The following is a 25,765-nucleotide window of genomic DNA, read 5'->3' as shown; positions in this document are numbered from 1 at the left end:
GGATGAAAGCTCCACGACCAAACCATCCAGCTCAGAGAACAAACCCACATCAAAAACTAAAGGTATATTCAACAATATAATGTTCTTAATTAGGTGAATCTTATTTTCGAATGTGGTTCCTTTATCTGTAAAATGAAGCACGACACTAACTGTTAACACACGATAATAATACAAGGTGGAGTTGGAAAAAATACCTTTTATGTATCAACAATACACTAAGTAAAACATATATGCATAGATGGTGCAGTTCATCAAGCAAGTAGCAGCTGACAATCATTCATTCTCACTTTGCTTATGTAGTTGTAGCATCAATCCATAGTGTTTTTATTTTCGACCCTCTTCACAAGATAAATGATAAAGCACATCAATCAACTGTTAATCTTTCCTCTTTCAATGTGTTTTCTTTGCTGTCACAGGACTATTTTTTCAATTTAGAGCAAAAAACTTGAATACACTAATCCTGATTGGTTTATCTATAAGAGTGACAGTTCATCAAAACATTAGATTCTAAAATACAATAACCAAGCGCGCTTCAAAACAAATGTATGCCCGTTAAATAAGCTAGTAGTTTGGTGGACTCAGTAGCTCAATGAATAATGTGTTGAGATCTGAAACGAGTTCGCATTCGGGTCTCAGTGTGAAAAACACCAACACTGCAATACGGGTACATCTAGCTGACAAGTCGTAAATAAGACAGAACATGAGTCTTCAATTCCGCTGATCTCCACAACCAAATTTTAATTAATACTTCTGAATAAATGGCAGTTCGTCAAGGATGAACATATGTCACAATTCAACTTGACAAAAATAGTTAACTTTTATTATTTATAATGAAAGTAATTTTCTTCTATATTTTCAGACCGTGTTTCGATTCATGTATTGGACTACTGGAACAATGTTTACTATACCTATTGTCTGGCCATCAATCACAACAGGTTATCGTCCGAAATTCTGCTGAAGACATTTCCACAGTTAATGACAACAACGCGGAAAGTGTAGATTCTGGTCATCAGAATCTTGATGTTAATAAACATTGATCAATAGTACATATATATCCTTGTATACATATTTGTAATGATCATTTTATGTAATAATGATTTCTTTAGCAAGAAAGATATTTGTAGATATTCTTTTTAATTAAATAACTTGGTTATATTTTCTACTTGATCTTAGCTATAAGTTCCACTCGAATGAAATGCCATATGCGTACCCTACTGTTGTGTGGATTCCCATTATCCGAACATTACATTCCTGTTATTCCATGAAGAAATAGATCTCTATCTTAGTATTAAATTAAGCTTCGTATACTGTTTCTCTGTTACTAATTCACCCCTTATTCTTATCGGTTATGACTTATATTGAATTAGTAAATAAAATGGATTGGTTGGGGTTAGACTTTAACACCGTTGGATGCCGGCCGGCTCAGTGGTCTAGAGCTCAAGCGCTCTGGTGCGAGACTGGTAGGTCCTGGGTTCGAATCTCGCGAGTGCGTGATCGTGGATGCGCGATGCTGAGGAGTCCCATAATAGGACGAAACGGCCGTCCTGTGCTCCCAGGTTTTCCACGGCGGTCTAGCTTCAATTGACTCATGACCCTAACCATTATAAAATGAAATTACAACTCTTCAAGTATTAGAAGATTCAACAAATTAAATGTAATCACTATATTTTTATGCATTAGTTTTTGGAGCCATTTGGTTAAAGACATACGACTGATCATTTTCTTTTGATTTTATTGAGTTCTCTAAGTTTGGTGGTTGGATTGCAAAGTTTTCGTTGTTGTTCTGAAAAACATGTTCAATGTCTTCTTGATGTAAAAGTGCCCCGTTTAATTACTATTCCACAAGCGCTTAATCAACCTGTCCTGACGAATTTGTCTGTGAATCTTAGTCTTTATAACTTCGTTAACTTTGGGTTTGTATTTCTATTTGATCGATCTCTTTTCACATGACTTGCTGTTTTCGTATGGATTAGTAGATTGTCTATATAAATAGTGCTATTGGTTCTAGGTTGTTCTGTGGCAAGATTTCAGAGATTTCCTGTCATTCTTTCCATTCCTATGTTTAAGAGTTAGTTTCTGTGCTAAGCTATTCAGATTTGATGTTATCAAGTATTTCATAATCCAAAAAATAATACTAGCTATTACCTTACGAATAGCTATGTAGAGGACGCTTTTATTTTGAAGCTAAATCACTGAGGATTTATATTAAAAACTGCATGTTCTCCTGAAAGTGATATTCAGAACGTGAAGCATCCGATGTACTTTACCACCGGACTGGCGATCTACCATAATTATTTCCACAGACTAAATAGGATCCAAGCGACACAAATCGATTTAGTTGTGAAAACATAGACAAGAATTATTAAGACCATTATCTTCTTGGAATCCAACTTCTTGTTAAGCAATACCCAATCAAACCTCTACCAGCAAGAAAGAGCTGCGAGCAGTTTTTAGATAATAGGAAGCCAGTTTAACTTATATTGACTTTGGCAAGTCATTCGATAATCTCATATTTTCGGCTTTTAATGAAATTGTGAAACCAGAAATTTCCGAAGTCTCTTATTGGTCGTGGAAGTTTCTCCTTGGAATCCGTCATTCAGGTGCATGTTACAAGAAACAGTAAAATGTTCACCGCTATTTGTGGTGATATATCGAGCGAAGGTGATGGATTATTGGTCGCTTTATAACCCTTTATGCCAATCCAACTAAATTACTTAAATATTTTGTAAGATGATAGCTTTAGTTGTTGTATCAAGTCGTGTGAAGACCAGTGTATCGGTCTCCTTTAAGTTTGAATTTATAGATTGATTTCCCGATATAAATTACCAGTCTGACATCCTCAGTCACTTGATTAGTTCTGTCTACCGTTTTTGGTAAATAATGGGTTGGTGAAGTGTTGAATCTGATAGCTAACAATATGAAATGACCGTTGAAAACCAGGAAGCATTGGATAGTTGTCTTGGGATCTTGTGGGACTCCTTGGCAGTGCGTATCTACAACGACACTGGGGATTGAACTCCAGGTCTCATTATGAGCAATTACACCACGTGAGACAGCGTCTTACGGTTTGGATTTCCAACTTCACTAAATTCACAATATCACATGGCCACCATCCATCATCTTTAGTAGTTATTACTTCTCACTATAGCACCGGGAACCACCTCTTAAAATTAAACACTAGTAATCACAACTATTCAGTGGTTTTTGGTCTTCAGTGACTGTCTAAATTAGATCACTTCGTGATGTAATGACGATGATAGCCACTGAAATAAATCCAAAGACCGAATTAGTAACTCTTCCGAACTACTTTGTCACAGGTCACCGATTCTTCAGATGTCTAGTCAATATTCAGCAACGTTATAATTTTGCCTTGTATTTAATCTAGCCATTCAGCGACCGCTCAGATTTACTTCTAGTTTACCAATGTTACTCAAACTACAGATACCGTATAATTTGTGGTATCGATTTCTCCTACACCACGTATCAGCACATCTTTAATATGTCAATTTTATTCTATATATGCATACAATGATTCGGAACAAATTGACGTAAATTGGCAGAATGGAATATATGCATGTTGTAGCCTTGCACATTCCATTCTACCATAGTTTACGTCAATTTGTTCCGAGTCATTGTTTCTTGAGTGGTTTTTATTTGTAAATTGTAACCATGTGAATCATTCATGTACTATTAGTACTGTATATTTAAAAATATGAATAAAACAGCACGTGTTTATCTTAATAGAGTAGAGAAGGAAAACCATATGACGAACATTTTTCATTGGTGTGATTCTCAATACACAACGACTGTCAATCGATTGTATAGGCTTGACTATAGCTGCTGCCTTGACATGGTAATCGAATTTGCGTATTATGACATCTTAGTCGACCTACATTAGCTAGAACATATGTTTTTCTAGGTTGTACAGCAACAGACAGGTCGGTTGGAGGACGATAACACAAAAATCAGCAACTTAGGGTTGGAAGGTGAAGTCATATTACTCAATTTACAGAGGGGAGTTGGAAAGAGACAACTGTTTTCATATCTCTAACAGCACCCAGGATCACTTCATTTATAATTTACTAAGTGCGTAGAATGTTGAGTCGTAGCTGGGCAGTTTATTACACACTTGACTGTTTGAAATTATGTAGGGTTTTTCAGTGAAAGAACTGTTAAAGTCAGTTTGAAAAATCGCATAAATCATTTGTTTAGTTGGAAGCATTTGACGTTAATGTATAGGCCAGTCAATAACATTCTGATGTTGGTAATAAACGAGTCCCAGAGTGAACATCAACTCTGTAGTGCAGGTACATCCAACTGACGAGTTTCAAATAGGACAAAACGAGCACCCTGAATTTCACTGCTAACCACTATCTATCTTTGCTTATAATGCTTGTGAATTAAGGCAATCCGTATAGGATACACATATGCCAGTAAGAATCTGATCAATTCCAGTTCTGATCATCAATAAGAAGATTAAGTAATATTTAAATCAATCAATAATTTATTCACAATCTATTAACACTCATAAATATATATGGATTTTTAACACTCATTGACATACACATACTCTCACTCGTTTCCCCTGTGTGTTTGCCATCTGTATGCTCGTGGATTTGACCAATCTTTAAAAATAAGCCATCTCTATAACTGGTGTTTAGGCTTTTCAATAATCTCGATTAAACCCATAGTTCTACTAAGAGATTTAGCCTGCGTTAAACGGGATATTATTTATTTATTGGAGTTAAATATAGAGGAATTAAATCCTCTGAAAAGTTGGTGAGCCGCATTTGGAACACGCACCATTTCTCTACAAACCTGCTGCATATTCTCTAATCACATGATAAGGAACTTCACATTGCAATTACTGTTACAAATACTAACTATTCATTGACAGACATAATAAATTCATTCATAACATTGTTCCTTTGGAATTATTGCTGTATATTTGCCTATTTAAACCCAAAGTGACGGTTACTTTCCGATGAGTCTCATATATATTTCTTGTTGTCATTCGTTATTTCTTCATAATGTATATTTCAATCCTCAGCTTATTATTACTGCTATTGTTGTTAATTTTTCATATCATGTCACTTGATAATTCACCAAACTTTTTATCTAAGTCTATTTCGGTGGGTACCATCTTCTGTACCTTTACCTGTCTTTAACCCTCTAAAGTCTGAACTCTAGTTTGCAGGCTTAAAAAGCTTTTTTCTTGCAAACAGAATCACAAGTCAGTGCACGATATTTAGATACGCTAACTGGTTGCTGCCGGACGACGTTATTGAACAAGTTCAAATAAAATTACAAAGATTGAACTATTGTATAACTTAATCTAATTATACCAAGATACAAACGATAGGATTTGTCGAAAATGTTGATCATCTAATAAAAACCGTATGTAATTCGTGATCGCCAATATTATTGAGATGAAAAATCGAATTCGTTATTATTTCCTATTTGTGACCTCAGTCAGAATCGTTTAATTTTCCGTCAGATAAGAGTATGGCTCCTGATAATAATCCACTGCACGCCTCCAAATCCCCTGGTACGGCCGAGAGTGAGGACAGTACGCTCTCTCTCTCTCGAAATGCTCACACATGGCCACGCGAATATATAGCCTCTGCCAGGGAAGTCCTACTCACTGCCTTCTCGTGACGGGGGTGTTGTTCACAAAAGTGAGAGGACGAAAAGCGAATGTCCGGCGCTTTAACCGGGTTGGTGGACATGGATGGTCCACCTATGGGAGTTGGAAAACCCCGATTCCAAACCAATGGTGCACATGGGCTCCAGTATCCTGATGGAACGAATAGCGTATGGACCTATTGTTGGTCACCGGCTACCATGAAACTGCATCTCCTCACGATGCTCCACTGCCTTGTGGATCAGATCTTTAGGTCAAAGGCTCCGGGTGTGGCCCCCTAAGAAAACCACCTGCTTCAGTCTGGGCACCTGGGCAGTATCACGGCCTTCACACAAATCAAATGAGATTTGTGAGGCGCATATTTATCTGGTGCTTTTTGTACCAATATTTATGTGTTTAAATAAATAAATAATAATAAATAATCCACTGCACACAGAAGCGTTTACAGCAGAAAATCGATTAGTCAGAGTATTACACATTCATCCTCTTTGTATTGCTTAATGTAATTTATTTTATTTAAAAACATAAATATTGGTACGAAGGGGCACCAGATATATATGTGTGAGGGCTGTGAAACTGCCCAAGCGCCCAAACTGAAGCAGGTGGTTTTCTTATGGGGCCACACCCAGAGCCTTTGACTTAAAGGTCTGATCCACAAGGCAATGAAGCATCGTAAGGAGAAGCAGTCCCATGGTAGTCGGTGATAAACGATTGATTCATACGCCACTTGTTCCTTCAGGGTACCGGAGCCCACATGCACCATTGGTTTGGAATCGGGGTTTTCCAACTCCCATAGGTGGACCCTCCGTGTCCACCAACCCGGTTAAAGCGCCGGACATTCGCTTTTTGTCCTCTCAATTTCGTAAACAACACCCGTGGTGCGAGAAGGCAGTGAGTAGGACTTCCCTGGCAGAGGCTATATACGCGTGGCCATGTGAGAGCATTTCGAGAGGGAGAGCGGACTCTCCTCACTCTCGGCCGTACCAGGGCATTTGGGAGCAAAAATTAATGTAAACATAAAATGAATAAAATTTATTGACAAAAAGAATAGGAGTGAATCAGTTTGAATAGCTCTATATACATATACACGAAAACAGAACTGAAAATATACATTAAAGACAAACACAGAAAACACTACCACTAAGCACAATCGGTAATTGAAAGTGTATTAAGTAAATATATAACTATCCACTTCTCCCATCAAATACAAAACGAAATGAAACTGAACAACATATGGAGAGAAAAACTGATATACACACAAATATTTATAACTGTTCAATTGCCTCTTCTATCGCATCATGCAAGTCTGGTACATTCTCATTGATAACCCAACTGGGTAAAGGTGCAGAATAGCACCAATCAGATCCACTATAACGATAAGCATGTAGTCGCAGTATTAAGTTATTCATTTCTGGATCTTTGAAAGTCAATTTACAATCAGGGCATAAGGGATCTTTACACAATTGCAGACGTTCTAATACATTTGGATCAAGAGAGCTTTTCAACTTTTCATTGGTCTGAAAAAAAACATCAAAGATAAATCACCTTTAAGAGTGATATGATCCAATATAAATACGATAAAGTAGTGATAATTGATAACATCAATCTCAAGTGTAAGTAGTTAGTTGCGCACTTTGGTGGATCAGTGGCTTAGTGATTAAGGAGTTTGAATTTCAACCACTGGGTGACAGGGTCCCTTTCTGTCTATTTGAATTTGGGTAGTCGGATAGCATCACTACTACCGCTTACACATAAGGTTTGACTAAAAGTCAAGTGAACAAATCTGTATTTGATAAATGAGCTATATTATAACATATTCTAGTGATTTTTACTGAGCCGTTTAGTTTCAGACTAAGATAAATGAGGAGAAACATTTATTTATTTAAACGCATAAACATTATTACAAGGAGACACCAAATAAATATGCTCCATATAAATCATTCGATTTTTGTGAGGGCTAGGATACTGCTCGGTTGCCCAAACCGAAGCAGGAAGCAAACAAGTAACATAATCAATTTACAAAGTTCATGTATGGCTCATTGATACCAACTGACTGATCACATATAAAATGCATGTGTATGCGATGAGTTCATAGTGTACTACTACAAGCAGAAGCCTGTTGTATCAATTAACTCGACAGGATATGTAAAACCGGCTAAATATACACGTGGGACTGATGCAACATGTTTTTTTCCAAATTCAAGTTGTTCAGTTAAAGACCCTTGATCACATACAAACATCCATATGATATTCTTTCTTATCTGTAACTGTTTAAATAATGCAATTTTAAACTTATCTCGATGGAATTAGGGATCGGAATAATCTAAACAAAATATATATTTAGTATTGTTTGTTTGAATCTTCCAATCGATGTGTTAGGACTGAAACTGGTCAGTCTCTAATTGGCATATGTGCATATTGTGCGTATTGCCTCGATATAGCCTTAATTCACAAGCATTGTAAGCAGAGATGGATAGTGGCTAGCAGTGGAATCCAGGACGCGCGTTTCGTCCTGTTTGGGACTCGTCAGCTGGATGTACCTGCATCTCAGAGTTGATGTTCGCCCTGGGACTCGAGCCCAGTACCCTCGCTTCAAACACCATTGCGTTATATTGTAAAGCAGAAGTCAGGCTGAGGTATACATAACAGATATGATATTCTTTGCGTCAATTCAGTGTGAAACTTGTAGCTTGGGTTTTTGCAGTAATTCTGTGTATTTCTCCCATGTGATAATTACAAACCAATCATTAAGTGTGAGTAAAATCAGTAAGTAAATGAATGTATTCAAGAATAGTTTCGATTCGTTTTAGAGATCAACTAAACCTTCCCAACCAGTCTTTGTACTCTGATTAAACATAGTTGGACTCGGGGTCATGGTACTAAGCATAAATATCATCAAAGAAGTACAGGTATTTACAAACAATTGTCTACGCAAGATACTGCAGATCCGTCGGCCGAATACTAATAGAAATGACCTACTGTGGCAGAGAATAAACCAGCTTACAACTTCAAGAGGAATTTGAATTGAATTTGAAACAGATGTGGAACGCCACCTTTGAAGGTTACTGAAAACATTTTAATTATCCAGAGTCTGGAAGTTTTGCGCTAAGTACCTATTTACCTGGACGCTGAAACATATATACTTTGAATTAATTAGATGATATGTTTGTTTTGAAGAGCGAAGAAATCTAGATTCAGTCAAATTAATGAAGATGTGAAGTAACTGGTTCCGATTATTGCTATTCTAAGTAGTATTTAAATGTTAACATGTTACAAGAATTTTAAGTGCAACTATTGATGAATTAATTATGGGGATTTGTTTGCGAAGAAAAAGGTTTCGAAGATGATAGAGAAATCATAATTCAGAATAATAAGTAGTAATGATATCACGAAAAACTTTAGCACAATATGAAATTTAAGAAGAGTCCTACCTCTTGGATTATATACTTTTCCCTGTTACGAGAATTACTCAGTCTTTGGATAACTTCTTCTATAGTTATTCCATAATTAGCGCCTTTCCCTTTCAACTCACCCCAATCAGCTGAATTGTATAGAGGATCATCAACTATTGGATAACCTAAACAGAAATAGCACAGGGAAAGCAAAGTCATCACAAGCATAAAACCAAGTCATTTTTACTCAGACAAGACATTATCACAGAACGAATATTGGAGTTGAGACCTACAGCCTTATTTTCCGAACTATTATTATTTATATCGTTATTACATAATTAATAGATAACTTTATTGCTGCATTTCTACGTCGCCCTTATTGTCACTAATATCCCTTACTTCTCCGTAATTACTGCTGATCAGTTATGTACTGCTTGTTGCAGCCCTCTATTACTTACGGTATGATTGCGCTTAAAGTGTAATTTGCTGTTTGGCGTGTTGTGTGGTCAGTCATTTTCAAGATATTATTTTATGAGCTTTGTATTATGATCGAATCGGGGACAAAAGACTTAGTCTGCTCTCGATCGTCGTTTTCTGATTGGTTACATGGTTACAAGGGGGGCGAGCACCAATGAGCGTTAAGGTTTAGATTGTTGTGTAAATTCGTGAAATAAGTTACCGATCCGTCTGACAATATAGTACGTGGTATCGATTAGTTTTTTCAGACTTAACAAACCAGTTTTCTCGAAAAATAACAGACGTGGTCTTAATAGTCGTTAGAAAAACCAGTGGAAATACTTTTGGGGGGACTAGCTTGTCAAGATTCGCCGTAGGCTTCGAATGCTATAACATTTGCTTTAGAATGGTAGTTTTGTGAGATAGATAAAGCAGATTACATTTCAACATAGACAGTTTGACATCATCTTAAGACGAGATGGAGACTACAGAAAATAAAAGCCAAATGTATATATTAAAGCCTATAAATATTTGACCTTGCGAGTCTATAATCTGATACAATCCCGAATCTAAAACCATAAGTTCACTCCATGTTATGATTTTTCGTACAACGACCAAGCTATTCTTGTTGCTCAGCATTCTTGGAGACCAATTCATTCGACAAGTCCCCAGATCAGAACACGGTTGAACAGGAAAGAAATTATATTCCGAATAACAAGGGGTAGATGAAGTAAGAAGCACAAGAAATACGTTAGTATGTTTATAGTTTTTACGTGAGAAGATTCTAGAGTCTTCTCAAAGCATCGACTGGCGCTGATTGGGTAAGAATCAGCTAATCAGTGTGTACTAACACAATCGTGCATGGAACATGCTTTAATCCAATATATGTCCCGCTAACACTCCATAATATTGAAATGTTAATATTGTATAACTTTGATTAATTCGAAACATCATGGCAGACAACTGATTTGGTTGGGCGGCATTCATCCATAATTTATACCTATTAATTATGGTAGTAACATTATCAGTAGTAGTAAAAAACGCTGACACGGATGAGGGTGGGGAGGAGAGTTAGCTCTCTCTCAAAATGTTCTCACATGGCCAAGCGTATACAACCTTTGCCAGAGAAGTCCTACTCGCCGCCTAGTTGCGGTGGAGGTATTGTTTATGAAGTTGAGAGGACAAAGAGCGAATGTTTGGGGCTTTAACCGGATTGGTGGATATGCAGTATCCTCCTAGGGGAACCGAAAAACCCTGCTTTCAAACAGATGGTGCACATGGGCCCCAGTACCCTAAGACTGCATCTCCTAAAGTTGCTCCATTATCTCATGGATTAGACCTCTAAGTCAAAGGCGCGGGGAGTGGTCCCCTAAGAAAACCACCTGCTTCGGTTTGAGCAACCGGGCAGTATTCCAGCACTCATACAAACCGAGTGATTTGTGTGGCGCATATATATTTGGTGACTCCTTGTACCAATGTCATGTGTTTAAATTAATAAGTAGAAAGCATCAGGCATAGAAAGTATAATTCGAGAGGAAACAATTTGTGGAACAGTAAAGGATAAAGTCATTTTAAAACTTAAGATCGAGAGTAAGACAAAAAGTGAACACATCTAGGCTATTGTGACTGATTCTGGGCTATATCACCCATCATCATTAGCAACTGGTTAAGAAAAGTGCGTGGACCCCAACCTGGTAAACTGTATCTACCATTATTACTCCATCTAATTGTCAGTTATGTAATGGACTGACCCCTTATATTTGTTTTGGCCCCCTCCACTTACTTTCAGCTTACTCTTACACCAGTGAACACTGCTTTTTGAGGTAGGTGGCATTCGTGCAAACCCATTAAGACTTAATAAAAATGCAACGTGTAATCATTATTTTAATTGATCTGTGATCGTGTAAAATCAAAGCATAAATATTAAGCGTTAAATACTAAAATCTCCATCGAACATCACGATAAAACGGAATTTGTAATTAGAGTTGAAATAGTATGACAAATGTCTGAAAGTCTGTAAAACCTCGTCACTACTATTGATATATTTTGTAATTCGGTAATTTTTATTTAAACTTCAATAAGACTGCATAACATAACTCAGACATCAGTTATCGATTAGTATGATGTCGAATGAATTCCAGTGTTCAGGTTAGTTTATCCTCTTCGTTTTATTCAAAAAGACATCTAAAAATGTGTGTGCTGACCCATGATGTCACAACATTAACATTTGTATATATGTGTAAAAAAAATTATCAATAAACTAAAGAGTTGGAAAGTAATGGTAAACAACAGTAAAAAACCAAAAGGTATAGAAAATTTTGAAAAAGACGAATGAAATTAAGATGATAGTTAAGGAATTAAAGTAATGATGAATGGATCAATGTCACCGTCTACGAGTAATAACATCCGAAGTTTCTAACACTGATTAGAAGGCGGTTAATAACGAGGTTATTGAGTCTTCTTTGCTCATTCTGAGTAAAGACTATCCCTAAGAAATAGTTCAACTTTGTGTACAATTACAAACATTTATAACTGCACCAAAAATTTAAGGATACAAGTTATATGACGTATTGTATTACCTAAGTACTGCACATGTATTCGGATTTGATGTGTACGCCCAGTGAATAGACGACATATGACTAGACTTGTATCCGTGACGGGATTGTAGCTTAAGCGCAAGAAATGTGTCCGCGCAAACTTCCCACCAGCTGATTCTGGTAAAACGCCATGTACACCCATTCTACGACTGATAGGCCCGACAGGTTGGCTACAAACCACTACTCCATTGTTTATTTCAAAGCCAGTACATTGATCGATTGGTTCGGTTGGGAAACAGCCTTCGACATGACATATATAATACTTATAAAGTGAAAACAAAACAAGGAAGTAACTTTACACACAGGCTATTTTTATTGCATAGCTAATTAAGAATCCGTCTTAGTTCAGAATATTGTGTGGATGAAATTACTTGGTAAAATCTAGTGTTAACTGTATGGTGATATTCATGCTTTAATTGTAATATTCCTAAATTTCTCAGTCTCTTTTATGGGCTATGATTACAATATGTACGAGGTCGTGTGCGAAAATAACACCAAAACCATGGACACTCCAAAATATTTTAGATTAACTCACACTATACATTTTATTGACTAAGTATACAATAATGTGAAATATTGGCATACTGAACAACAGTAACTTATTAAGAAATAGACATATGAACTAACAGACTAGTCTTGCTACGTTGAAGACAGGGGATAGTTACATCTACCTAAATCACTTGATATGAGTCGGCCAGTCAGTCAGAGACAACGTAGAACTTCGTACATAACTACATCAGTTCAAGCTGCCACTTAGTAAGAAGTCTAATATAGTTTACTGAAATGTTAAGAAAGATTAAATTAAGATCCGAATCTTAATCAAGACGTCTGACAATTATCAAAAGAGAATATTTATAAAAATAAAGGGAAACTAGAGAAGAATGTCCATCAATGTAATTTACTAAAGTGGTACAGTTATACAGTTATGTATAATACAATTTACAACAAAACAAAGGCACTGAAACATTATCCTTATGCAATGGTTGTTTTTTGTCAATGGTTTTCTAAAGCCAAGTCCTTTCTGGAAACAGAAACATTTTAGTTGTCTTACTTTATCCAATGTTAACTTATTAGGTAAAACGAAGTAAGGACTATCTAAGCCTTTCCGTGGATAAGTGAGAACAACTCGAAACGAGGAATACAGGAATTCCGTCTCTAAGACATCTGTATATGAATCTCGAATTTAGAAGTCACCAGACTTCCGATTCCTTTGTCTGTAGTAATTAAGAAAATGTTCCGTGCAAAAAGCAGAGCTATTTTTTGTATCGCTAAAGGATAGGCTTCCCTATCTGACAGCCTATATATGGATCTATTATTATACCTGCACAAAAATGGAGGAGAGTACATCGACAAGAGCTAGTGTTCGCCTTTACCACAGATACGAGAACATTCTAACTTAGTTTTACAGGGACAAGAGGAAATTATATATATATATATCCTTGAAAACGCATGGACCAGATTGCCAGGTGAAACGTTGGGTTTACTTCAAATTCATTCGCTGAGATTCTACAAATATATCATTCCTGTTTAATGTCTTACATCAACTCGGCGCCCAAATACTGTGAAACTATTCGCTCTAGTTTAGACGAAAGTTCTTATACAAGAGGAAATCGTTCAAAATTACTATTCATAAACAATTGATTAACTGCAACTACTCAAATAACCGACTTCTTAAGTTTAAGGTTATTATTAGAATGCGTATAAATCCTCATACCTAATTATTTAAAAGGGTGGAAACAGCATGTCTTGTACTCTTCTATAAGATTTTTTATACTGAAGTGACTTTATTTCACAGTAAATTGTGCTATAAATAATTATGTGATTTTATCGCTTTAGTAAATGATATCGTTCCAGAGGAAAATTTTAGCTTCATTTAACACATAATAGCACTTAGTAGCTTAGTGGGGAATGCCCCGTTGGAATATTTTGCACTGGATGTCAATAACTGAGTGCTTCATGCACGACTATCACCAACTTTGAATTTTATAGTCTTGACATGTTTATATAGACTTTTATCCATTCAGTCTGGTGAAACCTAGAAAACTCTAATTTACTACCTGGTGTGAATAACGTCATGCGAGTGTTGAAATCAAATGATGAGATGGAAATTTATGGCTTAGGGATTGAAAAGCTAGTTAGTGAATTAATACCAGTGATATTTTCTAAATAAAGAGATCATAGACGAAGGCATGGGTTATAAAGTCCACTAGTTCGTTTTGAAGACTTATGGGACGAACTGTAATTTATGCAATATCATGATAAACATATATCATATAGCCTCTTCAGTTATAGGCCAATATTGTTAAACAGCCACATCATGGATGCCAAGTTAGTCAAAAATGTTGAAGCATGAGAGCACTGATTCGAATTAGTGAAAAATATATCAAAATCAAGCTTGCAATCCAACTTCAAATGGAGGAATGGTACTATCTATATGAATGCGTTATTCAAATTAGATATAGAAAGTAATGATAAATATGATAGACAAAACGTACTTTTGCAACCTCCTTACTACTAATTTGTGATTGCAGGCGTACAGATGTATCGTAGTTCTTGGCGATTAGCAGTAATCCAGAAGTCATTCTATCATTTTTTTAAAACATAAGCAAAAATGAAGTGTAAATACCAAGTGTTAAATGCTAGGACAAATTAAAATCCCCATTAAGCTTTATGCAACACAGAAACATGAATGACAAAATAAAATTCGTAGAACATAGGAGGTGAAGTAATATGAAAGTAATAGAAATTTCGTAAAAACTTAATTACTTGGAGATAAGCTGAGCAATTCGACAAACTTCTTTTGAATTCCAGTTAGCTACTCCCTACATGTTTGAGCATAAAACATAATTATGAGTTTTCCACAGACAATATTATACAGTGACGATGGATCTAAATTGCAACAACTCACATTACTATAAGTTGGAGAATAACCAAGGAATTGAAAGTAGTAACGAGATGGTTTTGGGAACGGCATGAAAAAATAGGTTTGCAAGTGTCCAGAATTTGACAAATATGCAGAGGAAGATCTGATATCTGTATATAAATCTCGCTATCTCGTGCTATTATTAAATACTGAGTCTCCATCAAGTAGGCTTAGAGTAGTACGATCTCTGGACTTTACTTATACCGACCTTAATATCAATCTGTAAACTGTTTAAAAAACCTTAGCAATGTTGAAAGTCAAGCTTTACAAATAGACCACTCGTTCCAATAGATATTTACCACATAGTCTGTAGACAATCTTCAATTGAAACCAAAGTGTCCCTGAGGAACTTCAGTGACTTACTGTGGTTGAAATAAAGCTTTAAACAAGTGCGAGCGGTTGAGAGAAGTTAGGATCATCAATTAAGATTAGGTCTTTCATCACGCATTAACATACACTTAGCCATACAGGTGAGTGAATCGAGCCCCAAAACCCAAGATTCGCTATCTCAGGTCTGGCTCGTTTATTTAGAAATAAGCCTCGCCAGCTTATCATAGCAACTATGGATCACGTTTACGTAAAGTCAAATGCACAGCCACCTCCACATACTTACGTCAAGTGAACCACTACCCATAATGAATGAACATACCTATCAAGGCGGTGGGTAAATCGTAGAGGACGAAGACCATAATCCTTGGCCAATATGTGTGTGATGCTGTTAAGCGTGTACTGGCCACAAGGATGAATAGGTATGGAGGGAGGTTTATTGACCACTAAAATATCGTCTGAATCGTGTACAAACTCAATGGGAAGATCTTGGAAGCAAAGTGAGAATAAAACATAAACATACTTAGTACAGGACACTCATGACGATGGACCTTCTGAGAAAGGAGATCACTATCATTTATGATATAGTCAGGGTCAACTTTTGCATTATTCACTAGGATTTCACCTGATTCACATTTCTGTGCCTAAGATCTTCTTTTCAGTAACAAAAGGTAGTCCTTACGATTGCTTCATCAGAATTATTATTAAATTCAGACTGCATGACATCACGAAGCTTACGATTAATCCACCTTTCCTTTGCATAAGCTTTGAAGACGAAATGATAGGGGAAAACCTATCAGGATTAACACGGAAATGTTTGCAAACCTTTCTAAATATCCCATCAGTGTAGTAGTCACTGATGCTGGAATTCTCATAATGCACAAAGTCAGTCGCTAATCGTCTCTTCTCTTGTCGTTTCTTAATCAACATAGCTTTAGCTGCAGCCTTTTTAGCATTCTTTTTCTCGCGTTTGTTCATGTTATTCAGAACACTGGCTAAAGTTTTACATAGGGTTCGAGCACAAAGCATGAATACAAATCACACTCAAATCTCCCCATACACATTGCGACCTTGACAATTGGACAAACATATGAACCATTTATCCAAAAATTTCAAACTTTGTTGGGTACAAATGGAGAACTGCTTAGCTATGAGGTTTGAATCATTGTTGCAGCGTGTGAAGGTAAATAAATCCTCAAAATCAATAGCTCGGTAAGTCTTCAACATTTGATGGTGAACGCATTAGTTTTACTGAACTCACCTTGCCGGAGGCGTTCGGTCACTCATCTTCACCAGATCACGAGTGGGTACGCCTTGCTATACATTTCATAAAACCACTGACCAGTTCGGATTAGCACTTCCTAATATATCGATAGCCTATCAAATATATATTTGAACCTCTTAGCTTCTGACTTGATTTGACTGGGTTGGGATACTTCGACTAAGAAGGTGTTACCCGTTGAAGCGTTGTCTAGCCCTGAATACTTGTTGAGTCTTTGTGTGGAGGTATCATTCGTCTTCATTTTCACTTTCACATTGGTCAGGACGTTGTGGACCATCAACGTTGATTATCTATGTCGAATGATTGGAGGCCTACTAGAGTGGAACGGGAACGGTGTAACGAACAAGCTAACTTCGGAGTCACACCTCGCGGTCAGCATCTAACGTGAATTACCCCATTCGGCTTATTAAAGTACTATGTCTGATTTGAAGACTGTATAACACAAAGGGCGTGATTACGTCAATATATAAGTAGGAATGAGTACAGAGATTCTAATGAGACCGCCAACGCATGAGCCAGTCCATGGCGTATGATTAACTGATGCGCATTTTGTTGTCCTTGACTTTAACAGGGATCGATGATCCATTCGGTATTCAGTGACTCAACTCCCGGATCATTTGGCTAGGGATTGGGGACATTTCACTGCACCTACAATACTCCATCACCAGATTCAACGGCTGTTGGAATCGGTACCCAACATGTTGGGAGTAGTCGCGCTCCGGAGGTTGCCAAACGATAATATGAATCTTACGTGCATTGTCGAGCTGCAAGACGAATGGAGAGGAGGTGGCAGGAACTAATCGAGAAACAGCGAGTAATAATTTGTTACTAGGACGCTGGTTGAGTGTAAAGCGTTTAACCAGTGAAATAATAAAAAAACATAACGTCTTAAAGTTCTATCAAGTCGCGTTAAAACAGATATCTCTGACAAGTGATTGAGTTCCTCAGATGAGAAAAGTTAGGTTTGCCGCAAGAGTAATGACGTCACAGTGATTGTGCAATGTGTCTATCATCAATCTATGCCAATGCTGATACTGCCATTGGTTTAAAGTATGAAGTTAGGCACGTTCGTTGACAGCTTATGTTCATAAGTGTCGAATTCTGGCTATATCTATGTTTAACGAACTAACTGTAAGTACAGAAGAACAAGTGTGAAGAGAGGTTGTTAGTTCGTCTTATGAAGCTATTGATCAGTTTGGAGTCAGAGTTTCAAAGCCGATGACTGCTGTTACAATCAATAAGGGTCGAAGACTACAGATCGAGAGTGAAGGTGGCACGATGAAGTCTCTAAAAGATGATAAACGGTGAGTGCTGCATGTTTGTTCAATAAGTGAACTGAAAAATATCGTAAAGAACATAAGAAACCAAGAATGTCACTCTGGACTCCTGACCGTGAAAAACGCTGTCATGTCGTTTTCAGATTGCAAGAGATTCGCTCGACTGCTTAAACTGATGATTCGTTCGGATGATACTGTTGTCAAACCACATTTACTGCCCCTAAAACGTGTAACAAATCCTCAACCTAATGGTGGACTCAGGCAAACGGAGGTTAGTAGACGACTTTACCAAATTATTTTTTCTTGGAACTTGGTTCTGTGCCTCGTCAGGATTAAACATACACATTACCCAGACTTTCAACCGATACTCAATAATCATCCAAAAATGTACCAAACACGACCACATTTATTATATGTAACCAGGAATATTATGCATTACATCACGACTGCAAGACCACCTGTATTTTCGGGAAGCTAAGACTGGCTGAAAATGAACTTGACCAGACGACAGACTTGAGAATTATTGTTAGTTGAATTCATCAGTTGATCTAAACTAGATCATTATTGACGAAACGGCCGTTCACTACCTACAGGCTTAAAATGGTTCTTGACAATTCTGATATTTCGTCATATTTAGGACTCGTCAACTGGATGTACCTTCATCTTAGAGCTGATGTTCACTCTAGGACTCGAACCCAGTACCGTTCGCTTCAAACGCCATCACTTTATCTACTTAGCTACTGAGTTTTCAACGGTGGTCTATCTCAAATCGACTCATGAATCCAACTATTAGAAAAATTACCACAACCTCCATAAACCCCCATTCTAATAAGATTTGAGAACTATCTAGTTACCAAAGACTCACTCGGTATCTTTGAATATGGTTGCTAAAAATAAAGCAGCGATTGGCATTCAACTGGTTATCGATGATCTAAAACAAAATCCACCCCCGATGGTTATCCCTTGCTATACATCCACAACATGATAGCTACCTTCGAACACAAAAATCGACTTGGTCGAAGCTTACAAGCAAATTCCAGTAGCTACTAACAACTTTCCTAAAATGACTATCACCACTCTTTTTGGGTTTCATGCATTTCGCGCAGAATTATCGGTCCGAGGAATGCTTCTAAACCCATCGCGTGATAAAATATAACATCAAGTTGATTCTCTTCAGAGCGCCTATATACTGGAAAAAAAATAATACATAAAATAACTCTTACTGTCATTGATTATAAGTGGAGTTTAGTGAAGGAAGTTTCCTTTTCGACGAATGTGTTTGCCTAAGCTGTTGTGATAATCAGAAGTATTTGAACTGTAGTACAAACTAGGAACCCTAGAAATAACGCAACTTAACCAGGAAGTAGTAGATGAGCACAAACGAATGTATTGTGTTTGAAACTCGAAATGATGAAGTCACCAAGTACGAAGGAACCATTAGTTCGTACAAACACTACATCCACCACAACCTAAATTGGAGTAAGAGTTTCTGTGATCGATTGTAAGTCTTCCCCTTAAGTTCATCTTGTTTCTACCACACACACACACACTGTAATTTATAAAGACTGTGTATGGTCTGGGATGTACTGAGTAATATTAGGAATAACCACGGAAATCGGAACAAACTTATTTGGTTCCTGGAATTGTATTTCTGTAGTGTTTACTTAAGTCATTGATATTTAGAATTCGTACCATAGATTTCCCGACATTCTTCACCACGATCCCTGTGGCTGGTCGACGATAATTTCCACGATATTTTGTAGCTTCTGTAAACTCCAAACACCTCATATTCGAACGAGGAATTCTCCCCTTCAATAGCTTTGATGGAGTCTCTTTCGTCACAGAATGTTTAGCATTTCTATATTGACGTAAAAATGTATCTACTGGCCTTTTCAGTCCATTCAATGTTGGAGCAACAATAGAATCAACAGCAGTTTTCAATGTCCCGACCAAATTTTCTTCCTGACTATTAGAACAAGGGTGCCTGGGAGCAGTATACAGATGTCTGCACCCTATACCATTCAACCAGGTAGTGACTGCATCAGAAGCGAAATGAGAGCCTTTGTCAGCCGCTAAAACTATTGGAACCCGTTCTCGACTAAACATCCTTCCTAACGCTTAGAATTTGAAGTCAGAATTTGGTGAAGTTGTGAAAAAACTTCAGGCCACTTGGAAAAAAAGGAATCAACGATTAATAATGCGTGATATTTGTCAGGAAATGAACCACAATAATTTGCATGAATTTTCTGCCAGGCCCCAGAAGATACTGTCTTCGTAGATCACTTGAAAAGCTGACTTTTCAACTTATGACATTTTTCACTATGTGTAAATATTAAATAAACAATTGGCACGATAAGAAAAATTAGGAACAAAAGTGAAATAGTATTGATGAGCACCTATTAGTGAACGTATTCCTGTAAAATATTTTGGAGACTGCGTTTGTCAGTGAAACCTGTCGCTTCATATCTGGTCTAAAACCATTACCATCAACTAGGTATCCAAGACATTTGAAACTATATACAAAATGGACACTTATTTGGATTCACGGTAGTATTCTTCTCGATTAGACGATGCAATAAGGAAATACGTTTATAGTCACGAAGTACCTTATTAGTACCATGAAGAATGAGATCATCTTGATAAAACTCAATATCACTGACTACGCTATTCATAACTTTCTAAATAACTAAGACCGAATGAAAGGAAGTTGTATTTGAACAGACCAAAAGGAGGGTTAGTTGTCGTCAAAATGGATCAGAATTGGTTTAAAGGGACTTGGGGGTTAAGCAGTTTTTAATTGATGCGTGGGCGAGAATGATAATAATCATAATGATTTATTATGAAATAACAGTTTGTTACGTGAAGGATGCCAGTTTATAGGCAAGATCAAATTGTTAAAAAAGTTACAATTTTCACTGTAGTAAATTATACAGCTGGGTTGATATTTCATAAGATATGGGTGCAGACTGTTTTAGTATTGTGGATATCACAGTTGGCGCGCTCCATGAAGGTTGTGTCACGACATGAAACTGATGGTCGAGAATAGATCTATGTGAAGTTGGGGGCTTACAGAAACCGAAACCTTATATCCCTCTGGAATGTCGGAGGCTTTAATAATGGTGCAGGGCGAAGTCACTCGTTCCATATCTGTTTTCGGTGGCGTATCTCAAAGGGGCTGAAAAAAGGTGTAAGAAGAAGCAAGGACGAGAAGCGGAGCAGACAATGCTCATGGAGGAATAGTTACGGTATAATTACTAGGTCTATTTCTCTGTTATTAGGGTACCTACTAATAATAATCATATATTTCCTCAAGGGCAGGTACACGCCATTTTTACAGGCATGATCTACAAGTTACAACATATACTGGTTCACAGTATGCATCCCAAGCAGGGTTGTTTAGTAAAGAACATTATAATGTGTTAAAGAAAACAAGTGTAAACAAGGCATGAGTGGATAAGGAACTATATAAATGGAGGTGGTTTAGAAAGAAGCTGAAAGTATGGGATTATGTATAATTATAAAATATAGTACTGAAAACAGTATTGTGATACACAAATGGCTGTCTCTTTTCTTTGTCGAAGCTACTTGAGCCTTTTTGGAATTTATAGGGTATGGAGCGGGCTTCGCTTTTAGCGAATGGTCTAGTTTGCTTGTAATAAGATTACTCGGTAGGAATCGGGACCAATTCAGCGTTTTAAACACTTTATAAAAGGGTATTTTGCATAAATAACTCAGTATCAATACTGTTCGTTCGCGACACCCCACTTGATACAATGAGTAGTAATTTAATATGTTCTGTCCTACAGACACGGGTGGAATGAAGTTATCTCCCCACCATCATGTTTGCTGGTCAGCAACGCCACCCCCTCCTTTTATGATGTTAGGCTCTCTTACCGATGCTTGCCTGACCTGTGCATTCAAGTCTCCAGCTAGTACTACAATATCTGTCGAACGCACTTTCTGAAGAAGAACAGTGAATTGATGGTAGAATTCAGCCCTAATTGCATTCGGGCTGCAATCTGTCGGGGCATAGGCGGAGATGGCAAAAAGACATCTTTTCTCACGCCGATTTCTTCTCACTTTGTTGGAGCTTTCTAGTCTAACAGCACATAATCAACTGTTAGTGGCAATCCAATCGACTAATGCTGCCTCAGCTCTAGGACCTAGTGCGACACCAAAAGACAACGGTGAAACCCGACGAAGATGCCACAGGGTCCCCGGATAAACGCACGTAAAAAAGCCTTTCGAAGCCACAGATGGGGCGCAGACTTGCAGTACTTCACCAGAATCATGAATACGGGTTTCGTGTAGACAAAAAGCGTTGATATTAAAACTTTCTAAAGACATAGCCAAACCTGTTTGTTGTATGATCTGCATTAGTGTGCGAACGTTGAAGGAAGCCAGTTTGAATGGTATACGTGGTTTCAGAAAGACTGCTTCAGTATTCGTATTCGGTGGAAGCATTCAATTTTCGACCAGTCAGTGACTCGAGATCCCTTAGATAAAACAGTGATTCCATCATAGGCGAGCTGCTGTATAAGTTGAAAATAAAAATACACAAAGTAGAAACAAAAGAGAGTAGACGTGTGGCGTCATTTCATTTTATTTGTTTGTGGGTTGTGATACAGTCCGCGTGCTCAGACCAAAGCAGGTGTTTGTCTTAGGGGGCCACACCCCAAGTCTTTGGCCTAAAGATCTAATTCCTAAGGCAGTATAGCAACTTTGGGAGATGCAGTCACATGGTAGACGGTGACCAACGGTTAGTTCTTACGCCATTTATTCCTTCAGGATACTGGAGCCCATGTGCACCATTGGTTTAGAATCACGGTTTCTTCACTCCCCTAGATGGACTCACCCTGTCCAGCGGCCCGGTTAAAGCGCCGGACATTCGCCTTTCGTCCTCTCAATTGCGTAAACAACGGTAATGCCGTGAGGAGGCAGTGGATAGGACTTCCCTGGCAGAGGCTGTATGCACTTGGCTATGTGAGAGCATTTCGAGAGGGAGGGCTGACTCCCCTCAATCTTGGGCGCACCAGGACATTTGTGGTCTAGTCTGTGACTAGTGCTGTTACCGTCTGTTGTATTTCGCTTTCGGTATTAGGTATGTGCACAATATTTGAAGTTTGATCAGTCTTTAGTGGAAGTTTATTCTCATTATCTCATCTAACTGTGTTCACACACTTCACTAAACTAGTGCTCATAATACACAAAATGCTCCCAGTTAGATCCGAACCGGTACGGTAGTGTGACACGCTCAGAAGCTGATAGTTTCAAACTTCTGTTTTCATTGGCGGAAAGCTTTAATCTCAAGCATGTGCAATTTCTCATATTTAGCGATTGCATTCCTTGTTAATCGTGAGCGCTTCCTGCGTGCTTACTGAGTCATCGGCTCACCGTTCTTAGTGTTATTTTATTTTCGAAACTCACAAGCACACACACTCTTCCACTTGAAGCTTTGTTGTGCTTCACGAACGCTGTCTCGATAGATAAAAAGTGCTAAGTTGTAATAATATTGAATTCCATTTTTGCCGGTACCGTAAAACATGACTTCCACATAACAGGAAAGTGAGCACTTCATATACGTTAGATTGAAATAAAAATTTGGCTCCAAATGCAGAGGATTGTTCACACTCCATACTTTAACATGGCTCAAAAAGTAGGAATTTTATGGGAACAAACAAAACGATAACATAGAAGGAAAAACTGACTATGTGATATGAATGAATAGCCAAATGTGGTTTTGCGTGAGAAACAGTATACACACGCCACATACGTTACATGGAACAGTGTGAGTACCAAAACTGTCAGTTTCATTATTGACCTGACTCTTCAGAACCAAAATGTTCGTTCAGGAATGATATGAGTTGAAGAATATTCTTACGTATTCTCTTCTATGAACAATACCCGGTGTAACCATACAGAAGAAAATATATGTTTCCGACACTGTGACCTGATAAAATTTACTAGAATTTTACTCCAATCGCTTTTACATTTTTCGGTGATCAAATGTTTTATTATTATACACATACATTTTAACGAGCTTACATGTTATTAAGTAAAGTGTGGCAGTCCAGTATGACAACTGTCATCAAAAATTGTTGACTAGAACAAAAAGAACATTTTTATTGAAAGACCAAAGAATTTGAAAGAATTAGTATGGATTCAGAGTTCGGGAACAATATTCGGCTGGTAGTTTCATTTGAAATTGGAATAAATATATAAAAGTACGGACAGCAGTAAAGCAAACTGTTCTTAGTCTAGAAATGCACGAAACTAGTAATGTGGGAAACAGACGTGTAAGGGAGTTTCTCCGATTTCGCACAGAGGCACGCCAAAATTTATTTTACATGTGTATTTGATTCACTCGTCCAAATATCACACTCTTGGAGCATCCGGTAATTTGTGGTCATGGCACGTTAATAAAAGAGCCGATTGGTTTCGATCAATCGACTGAGGTAGAATGGAATAAGTTGACAATGATCAAGTTCTAATTCGTCCATGAGGTATGGTAAATTTTAATTAATTTGTATAGCTCCGGTGTCCTGATGACAAGCTGAAGATCGCACAGCTGAATTTGTATTAGGCAGTGTATTTTTAACGGAGATATTCAGATCGTCCATTTTCAAATAACCGAAACATGCTCTATGATGGTATTTAAAACGAATTGTGAATGCGCATTTCTAAGTTGAATATATATGGCTATCAGGTCAATCTAAATCAGGGAGGAACTCGCCGAAGAGTTGTAGAGCTCCATAGTATACACCCGTCTGTTCATAACTACAGGTGCTAAGGTTACTAACTTATGGCATTTCATGAGGTGACTAGCAGACATATAAAGGTTTCCGCATCCTCCAAAGCTTCTCCGTCAACTGTAATTCGATTGGTGTATGCTGTGTTGTAACGAAGAGTCACTCTTTTCCCTTTATGTATGTTGAGACCTACTGCTGTTAAGGCTGCTACTACACTGATCGTCTTCTCCTGTACTTGCTGCTGCGCGTAGGCTACAGGCGAAGTTAAATGAAATGTACAGTATAAATATATTTCAATACTTTTAAATATCTCAACTGACAACGGAGTCTCATTACAAGTCGTAAGTCAGTAATGACTGATTAGTATTGGTAAGTAGTTGTAGCGTCGGTTCATACGTTAAGCCCATATACTTTATTCTAGCTTCTGGACTAGCCAATTTACCTATCCATCATGAGTCGCGTTTCAACCTTGTTAATTATTCACTTATAAGCCCTGACTGTTTTTATATGAGCGTATGTGTGTGTACACTTTTTATCCTATTCATCACATGTCTGTAGCTTATCCTTGTTTGACTATAAGTATTGATTAACGCTTGATAATAGCGAGTTGGCTTACTCGCCATCTCCAATGCGTGTCATTTCCGTTTCACTCTCTTCCATTCCTTCCACCACTCTGATTTCCTGTCAAGATCAATGAGTGTTCAAATTATATGTATTCGAAGTCCATTCTCGTATTTGACTTATTTAACTCTGTAATTCATCAACGACGATTAAGTCATGTATTACATACGAGGATAGACAGGATGTATATTTTGACAACAACCATTCATATGATCTGAATGGAGTCAGACATAGACCCACAAAAATGGTGAACCGCATTTAGAAAACTTACCATTTGCCTAATAAATAGTAAAGAGGAAGAAAGAATAAAATGAGACAGAAATCAAGGTGAAGAGATTGAGCAGAATTATTACTGAATGCTGACTAGTTTGCTACAACCAGGATCGATACAAATTCTAAGACATTTATTCTTTTTTGAAACAGGAGAATTTACTTTTCAGTATGCAATGAAATTGGAGGTTATAGCTGTAGAGGAAAGTTTACGTGATACACAGTCA

The 25,765-nt window shown here is 37.5% G+C and overlaps 2 protein-coding genes across 3 annotated transcripts in view; one reads left to right on the top strand and one right to left on the bottom strand.

The window, feature by feature from the left end:
• Positions 1-1,126, top strand: part of Smp_047870.1 (protein kinase) — a gene marked incomplete at its 3' end in the record, with an annotated part of 19,719 nt that extends 18,593 nt beyond the window's left edge. The window contains exon 10 of one of the 2 annotated variants that reach the window (XM_018796351.1): positions 860-1,126. In XM_018796351.1, coding sequence (XP_018650573.1) covers positions 860-1,037 — 178 coding nt within the window. The remainder of the gene's footprint in view (positions 1-859) is intronic. The other variant, XM_018796350.1, reaches the window with a different exon arrangement.
• A 5,783-nt stretch (positions 1,127-6,909) lies between these two features.
• Positions 6,910-16,368, bottom strand: Smp_047860 (putative ribosomal pseudouridine synthase; the record flags this gene model as incomplete). The annotated part of the gene is made up of 8 exons (XM_018796349.1): positions 6,910-7,161; positions 9,076-9,221; positions 12,072-12,351; positions 14,585-14,672; positions 15,662-15,827; positions 15,863-15,983; positions 16,022-16,132; positions 16,165-16,368. The coding sequence occupies 8 exons, from the start codon at positions 16,366-16,368 to the stop codon at positions 6,910-6,912; spliced, it is 1,368 nt and encodes a 455-aa protein (XP_018650571.1).
• Positions 16,369-25,765: the final 9,397 nt, after the last annotated feature.

This window comes from Schistosoma mansoni, chromosome 2 (genome assembly GCF_000237925.1).
Source record: "Schistosoma mansoni strain Puerto Rico chromosome 2, complete genome".
NCBI lineage: Eukaryota > Metazoa > Platyhelminthes > Trematoda > Strigeidida > Schistosomatidae > Schistosoma > Schistosoma mansoni.
The sequence above is the reverse complement of the archived record's forward strand: the minus strand, read 5'-3'. Positions and strand labels throughout refer to the sequence as shown.